The 12509-nt window shown below is 36.3% G+C and overlaps 1 protein-coding gene across 1 annotated transcript in view; it reads right to left on the bottom strand.

The window, feature by feature from the left end:
- Positions 1 to 684: 684 nt before the first annotated feature.
- The window catches only part of Ftcdnl1 (formiminotransferase cyclodeaminase N-terminal like), a 33125-nt gene continuing 21300 nt past the window's right edge, over positions 685 to 12509 (bottom strand). Inside the window, exons 3-4 of the mRNA XM_048344202.1 lie at positions 8481 to 8666; positions 685 to 704 (exon numbers count right to left, since the gene is read on the bottom strand). Of these exons, the coding sequence (XP_048200159.1) occupies positions 685 to 704; positions 8481 to 8666 (206 nt within the window). The remainder of the gene's footprint in view (positions 705 to 8480; positions 8667 to 12509) is intronic.

Genomic DNA, 12509 nt, shown 5'->3' with positions numbered 1-12509 from the left:
ATATGTGGTTTTAAATTCTTCTATCCAACTTTATTTACACAATAATTTCATTTTCTTTTATTGCTGTAACTCATTCATAGACTGAATAGAGGCATTTTGGAATGTCTGTACTCTTCACTCTTCTAGAAACCAATATCACTCGGATACTTCTGGAATAGATAACTCCTGCTGGAAGAAATGGTCATGGCTTATAACCCTTCCGAGAAGAGAATACCGCTTTGATTAGGTCAATGAATCTGAAGTGTTTCTGACATAATCAAAGCAGTAGTCTCACTCTCTCTCTATTTTTGGCCCAAATTCATGTTTTTCCATTTTCCTCTACTTAATTCTTCCAAGTCAAAGCCAATAGAACGATGCAATTACACAGAATCACATTCTACACTTACATCCAATGGTCCCATTAATTTAAATGCCGAGTTTAATTTTATATGTTAATTTAAACCTACTAAGAAGGTATTTTAAATGAGAGATAATCCCAACAAATCATATTTCTAGTTAAATGTCATATAATGAAAGTAATTCCTTTTTTTGCTCTAAAATTAGAAGCCTGATGTGAAAGTTTGTTTCTCAGTTTGTGGTTTCACTCCTCTCCTGCTTGCCAGAGATTGGCACTCAGTTGCGCTGGTGGCAGCTCGAATCCCTTCACTGCATGGCTGAAATTCCAATTTTATTCCAACACAACTGTCACAACGCCCTGAAGCAAGCTAAAAACAAGGGGAAAAATCTCTCATATGATTTCACTTTCCATGTGTTCTTTAATGAAAAAATTATCATTCTAAATATTGGTGTTTACTCCTAGTTAAATACTTTTTTTTTAATCAAAAGGGGGGAAAAGAAGCTGAGATTTACTTGCTATTATTTCACAGGGAAATATAACAAGCCTGATGTTTGCCTGACAATTCTGCTATTTTTCTTATGTGGAAACACTGTATTTATCATATACTCTACGTCTGGTGATTCAGATATTGTGGGGACCTTATGGTGAACTGATATAAATGTAAACCCTTTATGCCAGATTGTTTAGGCAGAAAAAAAACCAAATGCACTTAATTAACATCTGATGTGTAGCTTTTACAAACACAAATGCAATATTTGTGTTTGAGCACTGACAGTAATGACTGTGAACTATGCTATTAATGTCTGGTTTAAAGATGCTTGTGGTGGGACCATGTCTGGAATTACACAAATAAAAAACTGCATTCAGACAAAACAATAGTGAAAGGGCCATTAGAAAAATGAAGAAATACATGCACATCTTTCCCTTCAAAATCATTCTCGAAAATGGTTCCAGAAACTATTGTTTGGGATCAATCAAAAGATTGAAAAGATTCTATATATTTCACTTCACAGAAATATTTCATTTTAGGTCAGAAATTTCTCAATGATGTCTTCAGAAATTTGACTTATTCTATCAGTCACCTCTTTAGTGGCTATCACTTACAGATGTGCATAGAAGACTATAAATTTGACAATTTGAAAAATAAGTTCTCACATATCTGAAGACAAAACTTACATTTATGGATTATGCTACTGTTTGAATAAACAGTTCCCTTCAAACAACTTAACTCTCTCATTAAATACTTTTTTTTTTACTGAAAACCTATGGAATGCCAGGAATCTTTCCGGTGGCTGAATACAAAAACACAAAATTTAAATAAGATAAACTCTCTCTCAAAGGTTTTCTTTGCATCAGAGTAAAAAGTGGAGCAAAGCACCAGACTCTGAATACAGGGTCAAAAATAAAGCCACTTCCAGAAATGAACCCTCAGACCTACAGCTACCTTATCTTTGACAAAGAAGCTAAAAATATGGGTTGGAACAAAGACAGCCTCTTCAACAAATGGTGCTGGCAAAACCGCATCAACATCTGTAACAAACTAAAAGTAGATCCCTATTTATCAGCCTGCACCAAAATCAATTCCCAATGGATCAAAGACCTGGAAATAAAATCAGATACCCTGAAAACACTACAAGAAGGAATAGGAGAAACTCTAGGACTCCTTGGCACTGGAAGAAACTTCCTCAATAAAGGCCCAGAAATGCAACAAATCAAAGAAAGGCTGGACAAGTGGGACTGTATCAAACTGCAGAGCTTCTGCAAGGAGGACATAGCTTCCAAGATAAATAGAAAGCCCACAGATTGGGAGAAGATCTTTACCAGCCATACAACTGACAAAGGCCTGATATCTAAAATATACACAGAACTCAAAATGTTAAATTCTTCCAAAACCAATAATCAAAGAACCAACAGGCCCCTCAACAAATGGGCTAAAGACCTAAAAAGAGACATCTCTGAAAAGGAAATGAGAATGGCCAAGAGTCACATGAAAAAGTGCTCTACATCACTGGCCATAAAAGAAATGCAAATCAAAACAACATTGAGATTCCACCTCACCCCAGTAAGAATGTCCATTATCAGGAAATCTAATAATAACAAATTCTGGAAGGGATGTGGCCAAAAGGGAACACTACCACATTGTTGGTGGAAATGCAAACTTGTTCAATCCCTCTGGAAAGCAGTGTGGAGGTTCCTAAGAAGCTAAACATAGAGCTCCTGTATGATCCAGAAGTTCCACTTTTGGGTATCTACCCAAAAGACTACAAGCAAGACCACACTAAAGCCACCAGAACCACAATGTTCATCACAGCACAACTTGTCATTGCTAAAACATGGAACCAACCCAGATGCCCCTCAGTAAACGAGTGGATCAGGAAGATGTGGTATATGTACACAATGGAATTGTATGCCTCCATCAGAAGGAATGACATCGCCCCATTTGTAAGGAAATGGAAGGACTTGGGAAAAAAGTATCCTAAGTAAAGTGAGCCAGACCTAAAGAAATATGGACTCTATGGTTTCCTTCATAGGGAATAATTACTACATGTTTAAGCTAGTCATAGCAGAATATCCCAATAGCCCAATAGCTATGCCCTTATGAACACATAAGATGATGCTAAGTGAAATGAACTCCGCGTAACAGAAACAGGAGTTATATCACTGTTATAATTATTTTCAACATGCCATGTGAAACTGTACCTTTTATTTTTGTTATTGTTTTTTGTCTGTTTGTTTGTTTTGTTTTGTTTTGTTTCTCTTGTATTCTCTTCCTGTGGTTGTACCCTGCTACCACTATTTCTCATCTGAGTACCCTGGATACTGTTTATACGGGTATTAAAACTAGGGAAGGGAAAGGGAATGTCAAAATCAAGAGACAAAGGATAAAAAGACAAACCATTCCAAAAGCAATACTTACAAAACCATTTGGTGTAAACCAACTGCACAACTTTGGGAGGAGAGGGAAAAGGGGAGGGGGAAGGGAGGGGGAATGAGGGGGGAGGTAACAAGTTGAACAAGACATGTACTCACTGCCTTACATATGAATCTGTAACCCTTCTGTACTACACTCTGACAATAAAGAAAAACAAAAAACAAGAAAACAAATAAATAAAGCCACTTATTCCTCAACAGCAACTTGTTAACACTGCCTATTGGTGCTTTCAATTTTTTTTAAAAACATGGACTAAAGAGAACACACAGCTGAAACTAGATATTTGATGCCTAAAGCCATAGAACAAACATAATTGCTAAGTCCAGTGTTCCTAGAGCAGGTAGGATGCAGGATGGTCATTCACATGGCCAAACCCATAGAAATGAAAGCTAAGTAAAAGTCATGTTACACAGTGCTGGGATTTCTTCACCATGGGACTGAATTCAAGTTTCAACTGAAGAAGACATTGCTAGTACTCACCTGGTTGTGATGTTTTCCAGCCCTGAGAAGAATTAAGAACATCAATATATTGACTTTAAATCTTTCTGAGTAACAGTAACTCAGAACTAAGACAATTGTAGAAGTGGGTAGACATTACTATGAGATGATGCCAATCTGGGCGAGGGGACTCTTAGGTGATCTTGTGATTCCCATGCTTTCCCACCATACAACAATACCCTTTCTGAGTTCATGCAGTCTCCAGAGTTGGTCACACATTGACTTTCATTTCTAGCATCAAAAGTCAACTTACTGACAGCCATCAGAAAATAATATAAACAAAAATTAAGAAGCTCCTCAAGACAGGAGTCAATTTAAAATTGGGAATTATTTTCCAAAGACCAGGTAAAATGTCTCGATGTGGTATAAACTGGATTATTCTATGTCTAGAAACATGTCTGATGCATTTCTTATTTGTAGAGAGAATAATCAAGCACAGCACTCAATAATCAATGTAAATAACCAAACAAAAACGCCCAAATCCAGGGCTGGGAATATGGCCTAGAGGTAGAGTACTTGCCTCACATACATGAAGCCCTGAGTTCTATTAGTCAGCACCAAACATATAGAAAAAGCCAGAAATGGCACTGTGGCTCAAGTGGCAGAGTGCTAGCCTTGAGCAAAAAGAAGCCAGGGACAGTGCTCAGGCCCTGAGTCCAAGTCCTAGGCCTGGCAAAAACAAAACAAAACAAAAAAATGCCCAAATCCAAGAGGTGCCAATGACCTTCATAAATGACTCCTAAGGCATCATGTAAAACTAAAATTCAAAGTAATTTCCCTGTATTTTAAATGATGATTCATAAATCTAAGATACTCATACAATGTGATAGACAGCAATGTCTAAATTATCCCATAAGTGTTTAGGGTTTTAAACATATATGTATGAAGTCTTTAGTTATAGACCTAAAAGGTATCAACTATTAGTGCTTTGCCCCTACTTCTTCTGTTCCACACTAGTTGGCCAACTGCCGACTCTTAGAAGAAACTTGCCTGAAAAAAAAAAGATTTTGTGTATTTGGCACTAAGAATGTTAAGTATCCCCTTGAGCTCCTTTTTTTCCCCTTCTATTTATAATATTCTTTCGGAAGTCCAAAACTATCTGTTCCTCTGTAGACTCTGCTTCCTATAGTATTGTGTAAATTACTGTGTCACTGGAATGTTCACAATAGCTTTGTTGATAGCACTAATAATTTCCATTTAATTTTTTTCAGAAAAAGAAACATAGTAACAATGTACCAAAATTTTTCTGTTTTCATGGGGGGAATAAAAAATATGTTGGGAAATGTTGATATGACACTCAACTCAAAAAGAGGAAAAACACAAAATCAGAAAAGTATCTATAAGGCTATTAATTTTTTTAAATAGAGAAATCATAATTATTGGCAAACAAATGTATTGAAAACAGATGAATACAATGTCTACCCTAATGAGAGATGAATATAAGTTTACTTCAATGGATGAAATCAATCTACTCTTTCCTACATGGAATCTTTTAAGGAACAATATGTGTCTCTGAGGTTATGTAAGATTTTAATTAAGGGCATTAAACTCAAATTATTATATGGCTTGTGGAATATCTGAAATGAATTACTCCCTGTTAAAAACATTATATTTTTCTGCTAAGAGGTCTTGTGTAAAATCTATTAAATGAGGTATGAACAACGGTTGGCTTGCAATTGGCAACTCAAAATTTTCATGTGTCTTCAGTAAGCTAAGGTTCTACTCTTTGTTGGCATATGTTAGTGAAAAATAGACATCTGGAGAAAAAAGTTGTACTTTTCCCTTTCTTTGATAATCTTCCACCAAACCTAATCTGGATGAATGAACTGAACTTGATAACTGTTACTACTGATTCAACCTTAATAATTATCCTTCAAAAAAGATGATAGGATTAATCATAAGATCAAATGGCTATCCTAAGCTAAATAAATTAGAAAAGAAATAATCATAAGACTGACTTAGACGAAATAAATTAGAAGCTTTAAAACTTAAGAATGTTTTTCCTATATGTAACATAAATAAAATACCTTTTCGATGAGACCTAGTTTGAATCATTCCACTTAAAACCATTGTTAATCCCAGTACTCTTTATGTCCTTGTTCTGTTCATTTTTCCCCTTTTCCCACAGCACTTACTATTTTCTAACCCACTATGAAATAAATTTATTTATTAAGCTTATTATTTATTGTCTGTCCCTTTACTCCAACTACAAGGTAATTCTTAGAGAATATCAAAATTCTAATTTGCCCACTGAGGATACTGCTTGACAGGTTGCTTAATAAATATTGTTGCTCTCACTAATAAAGTATAGACTCTCTGTATATTATGTTTGATTTTATTTTCCATGTCCAAAAATTCTAAACTTCATACTTACGGGCATGGAATAGTTTGACTAATTACTTCCAAATAGTAAACATTTACATTGTTCTGAGTACTTGTTATTATAAATAATGTTTTCATAGGCATACTTTTATATATAAATACCTATACCTAATATTTTCTCAATATTTTATCACTAGAGCCATAATTCCTGAGAGGCAGTTATGCACATTTTTAAAGCTCTTGGTACATGTCATGAACTCACCTCCCCAGAGTTTATATCAATTTATGCTACAATTGGCAGTATGAATTCCTCTAATGACATCATCGACAATATTAAATACTACCTTTAAAATATCATCTGTAGACATTTTTGTGCCAGTTTTGGCATCTCAAAACTTTAATTTGGGATTCGCAATTTTTACAAAATTCAGCATATAAACCACAGATTTCCATGTAAAGCAAAATTAGAAAAAATCAGAGATCCCTCTGGGTTACAGATTTCAAATCAAACCAGTACAGATGGACAAGTAGAGTATCTCAACTAAAGCAAACCAATAGGTGAGGTTGGTGAGTACTGTTTACTTTGTTTTAAATAATGACTTACATCTCAAGATTGCTCTTGGGCTGGGGATATAGCCTAGTGGCAAGAGAGCTTGCCTCGTATACATGAGGCCCTGGGTTCGATTCCCCAGCACCACATATACAGAAAACGGCCAGAAGTGGCGCTGTGGCTCAAGTGGCAGAGTGCTAGCCTTGAGCAAAAGGAAGCCAGGGACAGTGCTCAGGCCCTGAGTCCAAGGCCCAGGACTGGCCAAAAAAAAAAAAAAAAAAAAAAAAAAAAAAAAAGATTGCTCTTGAGACACTAAATATGATCTGCAATATCAGCATTCGGTCTTTCTTTCCCCTTCCCTGTGGTACTGGGGATTGAAACCAGGGCATTTGGTATATAACTTAGATGTACCTTTTATATTAGGTTCAAGTTCTTCATAAATATTGACCCATTTATTCTGATAGCACAACAAGAATGAGAGCTAAATTATTCAAGAGTGTTTGCTTAGCCCAATGCTCAAACCACTACTTCCACCACCCTCCACTGCCAGGGTGCCTCTTCCGGTTCTTGTCCCCCTGAAGTTCCCATGGCCCACCTGGCACTGAACTGATGGCATTTACAGCAAAATCCCTTCAGTCTTAAGGAAGCTCAAATTAGAAACCAGGAAATCAATTCCTGAAAATTTAGTCACAAACTTACACTGCTCCATTTGTGAGACAAATCATGGGAAAACATGTCAAACTGGCAGAGAGGTATATCAGTCCCTTCTTTTCTTTATAACAAAATACAGAATGAAAAACACTTATAATAACAATCTTACAAATCTCCACGTTATGGGGGGAATGATCCTTTGGCACCAGATTGGGTATTTTACAGACATTATTTCAACTTCACAATACTATAAAGGAGATATTATTAAGCCCATTTTATAGATAAGAAAATTGAGGGCTCATGGGATTAAGGAACTCTCCAAGATGATTCAGTACCCTCCTGAAGAGTGTCTCAAAACCTGTGCTTCCTTGAGCCACTCGACATAATTATAGGTATTACCTAAACACATATTTTTGGAATTAGTAACCAAAGGCCAACATATAAATGATTCTGAAGGCTTTGGCAGAGCTGTGTCACAAGAAACTCTATTCTTATCCTCATCTACGTCCTATTCTTTATATTTCTGGTATTTTCATAACTGCTAAGGTATTAACCAAGTACCAAAATGTGGTTTACTTTGTGCCCCTTACAGAAGATATCAGAGAATAAAACAAGACTCAAGCAAAAGACCCTAGCATGGTAGAGTATAGGTAAAAGGGACAGGCTGGGCCTTTTCCTACAGGATTAGTAGTGAGGGCTAGGGAAAGGAAATAGCTTTCTCTGGTTATTGTTTTAGGAAAGAAAACCTTTGCTCCAGGGTGTCCCTAGAGCTGACACCCAGTTGTGAATCCTTACTGATTGTTCATGTAGTGAAATACTTTTCTGCCAGCTAGGAGGGTCCTCTACCCAAATCTCTACTCCCAGACCTCGGTGATCATCACATTCAACACTGAGCTCCACATCTGGCCTCCAAGATGCTCCCTGAGTAAGACACTGCATCCTTTTTCCTTGTTGGTCACGTCATTATCTGTGTTCCATGTCATTCTTGGGAGCTCCTCCAAGCATCTGGTGGTAGTTTCTAGACTCTCTGGTTTAGGTTACGAAGGTCAGAGTAAGAGCTGGAAGGAGATTGTTAGAAAGAATCACTACTGTAATTCTCTTGGCATTATGAGGAACTAAGCAAATAAGGAAACTCAAGATGCTATTATGTAGTTTAAAAAAAAAAGTAGAACCAAGTCCATATGCCAAACCTGTTATACCACATCTTCTGGCAGGGGTGACCCCCAGATCAAGCTGAAGGTGGCTGAAATCTCTCCTTGTAAACCAGCCCAGCTGCTTCCTTCTCTGGACAAGACTGCGCTTCTCAGGCAGGTCAGCTTCACCAAACAGAAACACACTGAAGCCAGGTATATGCAGCACCAGATTCTGAGCAAGGCCTACGGGTAGTGGGAAATTTTAACAAAATCAGATCAAAACCTATCCCAATAAGATAAAGGGCATAAAGGGAACCCTACTATATTGTTGGTGGGAATGTAAACTTGTTCAACCACTCTGGAAAGTGGTATGGAGGCTCCTCAGAAGGCTAAACACAGAGCTCCCCTATGACCCAGCAGCCCCACTTTTGGACATCTACCCAAAAGATTACAAGTGAGACCATACTAAAGCCACCAGCACAACTGTGTTCATCGCAGCACAATTTGTCATTGCCAAAATATGGAATCAACCCAGATGCCCCTCAGTAGATGAGTGGATTAGGAAAATGTGGTACATATACACAATAGAATTCTATGCCTTTATCAGAAAGAATGTCATTGCCCCATTCATAAGGAAATTGAAGGACTTGGAAAAAAAATTACACTGAGTGAAGTGAGCCAGACCAAAAGAAATATGGACTCTATGGTTTCCCTGATAGGGAATAATTACTACATGATTAAGCTAGTCAGAGCAGAAAATCATAATAGCCCAATAGCTATGCCCTTATGAACACATAAAATGATGCTAAGTGAAATGAACTCCACGTTATGGAAACAAGTGGTATATCATTGTTGTAATTATTTTCAACATGCCATGTAAAACCATACCCCCTTTTTTCTCTCATATTCCCTTCCTGTAGTTTTACCCCTGCTATCACTTTATCTCATCTTAGTACCCTGGATACTGTATATTCATGTATTAGAACTAGGGAAAGTAAAGGGAATACCAAAATTGAGAGACAAAGTATAAAACTCTGAGCCTTGGTGTACAGATTAACTTTCACACAAAATAAAGGAATAAAAAGCTACACTTGTGTCTTGAACTGTGAAAATATATTTTCAATACATCCAATTGCCAAAGTTTTGCTGTCTCTTGGAAAAAAGAACTATGAAATCAACTGACAAGGAAAAGCATTCTCTATTAACAACTGAATATAACTGGATTGCAGACTGTTATTACTACATCTTCTTCCTGATTAAGAATATGATCATTTGACTGCTCAATGGCTTTATTTGTAGTTACAGTTTCCAGAATTTGCCATTCTTATAGGAACAATCTTTGCTGTATACTTTTTTTTAAAATACTGTGCTACTTTTTCTCGAACTGTTAAAATATACAGAATGGATCTATTGTTCATCAGCTTTATTTTTAAACATACCACTTATTTTGTTGAATTGTCAAACACTGTATTTAGATCTCATAATGCTTTTTGTTAAATGTTTACAACAGTAAATAAGTCTGAACTCAATAAATATTATTGGTCTTTGTATTGATCACTGAATGTTACCTTTTCATCCTTTTTCTACATTGCCAATTTCTCTTATGTAAAAAACAAACTACAAAGCTTTTGTTAATTCTATATCAGATGTTTTTTGTGTGTGCTATCCCTCTCATTATACAAACTCATCAACCACTTAACAACTTATCCATCTTTGAACTTCTACTTGTTATTATCTGATAGATATTTACTTTGACTGTATAGTTTTATTTGCTTCTGTGTAAGTATTTTTGTGAATATTCACAAAATACTTTTTTTGTGAAGTATTCACAGGGTTAAGTTAAAATAAAACCAAGGGCTTTCTTGCAAAAAAAAAACAGGATAAAAAGACAAACTATTCTAAAAGCAATACTTACAAAACCATTTGGTGCAAACCAACTGTGCATCTCATGGCAGCGAAAGGGAAAGAGGGAGGGGGGAGGAGGGAAAATGAAGGAAGAGGTAGGTAAGCAGTTGAACAAGAAATGTACTCACTGCCTTACATATGAAACTGTAACCCCTCTGTACTTCACTTTGACAATAAGGGGGGAAAATAAGTAAAAATGATAAAGGCCATAGGTTTAACACCATTATCACAAAGATAATCATCTTAACACCTTCTACATGCTGAATACTTTCATGAAGCCAACACCACTAAAGCATGTAATTTATAAGATTTATACACATCTGCCAACCAAATAGTGAGCACAGTTAATCTTCCTTTGAAATTAATCTCATAATGAAAGTTTGTATTTATGTAAGGAGGCTTGGGCTTTTAGTTCATTACACATCTGATTTCACAAGGAAAATGCATCACTAGAGTAATGAAATAAGTGACTTTGATTTTTAACAATTCTATGACAGCCTCAACAAATATACTCTTAGGGTACATAAAAAGTTAAGGGTCCAAGGAAGATCCTTACCATTCAATATCCATAGTTAAATGTGCTATTTAGTAATTAAATAATAATAATAATTTAATAATAATTTTAAATTTTAGGTTTTTCAAGAGGTACTTGGTACATCTTAAATGCTCAGTGACCATATGGCTGGTGTTCCCCTTACAGGAAAGCACAGATATACACTAGTTCTACCATCATACACAGCTCTCTCGGATAGTACTGGGTCATCTAAGGAAGCCTACTTCTTAAATGTTAAGTGGAGGCTATTCTAAATGACGAAACATTCTTTGTATAACTACTTGAGAAAAGAGTCAATGGCAGAACATTTCCCATCTTCATCTTCCACTTTTTATATCTGGATTCTCGGTGTCTGACTCTATCTTCTTAAGGCAGATTACAGAATTATTTTCCTATTTATTTTAGATTACTACATCAGAGGATTTTTGCTTGAAGCTCTGGCAGTTTTCCAAGGGGCTAACTAAAGTCCACATTAGGCAAAGATGGCAGCAGCATGCACCTCTCTGACGCATGCATAAAACACAGGTGCTTAAGGGATTTTTGAAACAGGTCTGGGCCTTCTTTATCTGGAGGTACATGGAGAACACTACATCCAGGGCCTCTGGCCACTCAATTTTCCCATCTGCAATTTTTTGGGTTTGCAATCTGTGTACTTGTAACATAGGCTACCAGATTGGTAAAAGAGATGAAGTATAGAACATTTTATAAAGAAAGATTTTGTATTGCTGGGATGTAAAATGTCTTAGAAAATGTTCCTTCTCTGAGACAATAGTTACCCAACCAAATAAGGCAAAGGAATTGCTAAAGAAGGCTTAAGCCATTAGCTAAAGTGTCCCCTCAAATCTGGATGACAGTGTGGGGAAGGCGACAAGAGAACTAGGAGAACTTCAGGAAAATTAAAATGTTAAGACATCTGATCATCTGACCACTCTCCAAATTGTTTTTGTTACATGTATCCTACCCAACCATAACTTAAGAGTGACTCTCACCTTGGTTGAAGCAGTCACCTTAAGCACAAAATAGGATGTCCAAAAGTCTTTCCCACTAAATACTCTTAACACATGTTCTGGTTTTTCCCAGCTCTTTGCCTGTCCAGGCCAGCACCTCTATTTGGAGCTACTATTCTTAACTACTGCATGTTTACATAGGTCAGACTGCCTGCAAAGGAGTATTCTTGAGCCTCAGAGGCAAAGCATGCAGAGATGTTTATAGCTACAACCTCCAACTGTGCACAATTGGGGGTTGTAGGGCAGAGGGTATTTTTGTTCAATGGATATAACATATACATTTGAAGGCAGGAGATTGAAAAGCAGTTCAACTCTTTAATAGAATCTGGAATTCTTAATGGAATCTGGAATAATTTACTTGACATCTCTGAATCACTCTCTATCTATAAACAAAAAAAGAAAGTAAGTAAGCTCCCCTAAAGCATTACTAACACCTTATCCAAAAATCTGTCCATTACAAGAAGAAAAAGGAATATTTATCTCCATCTCCCTATATGAATAGTACTTCCCAGTGTAACCAGAGAGCCCAATTAACAAGGACAATCATTTTAATATTTAAAAAATCTGATTAGTAACTGTGAAAATGATGATGCAATGAGAAAATAAGCATCCCAAAATAAT

Source organism: Perognathus longimembris, chromosome 4 (assembly GCF_023159225.1).
Source record: "Perognathus longimembris pacificus isolate PPM17 chromosome 4, ASM2315922v1, whole genome shotgun sequence".
NCBI lineage: Eukaryota > Metazoa > Chordata > Mammalia > Rodentia > Heteromyidae > Perognathus > Perognathus longimembris.
This window is presented reverse-complemented; position numbering and strand designations above follow the sequence as displayed.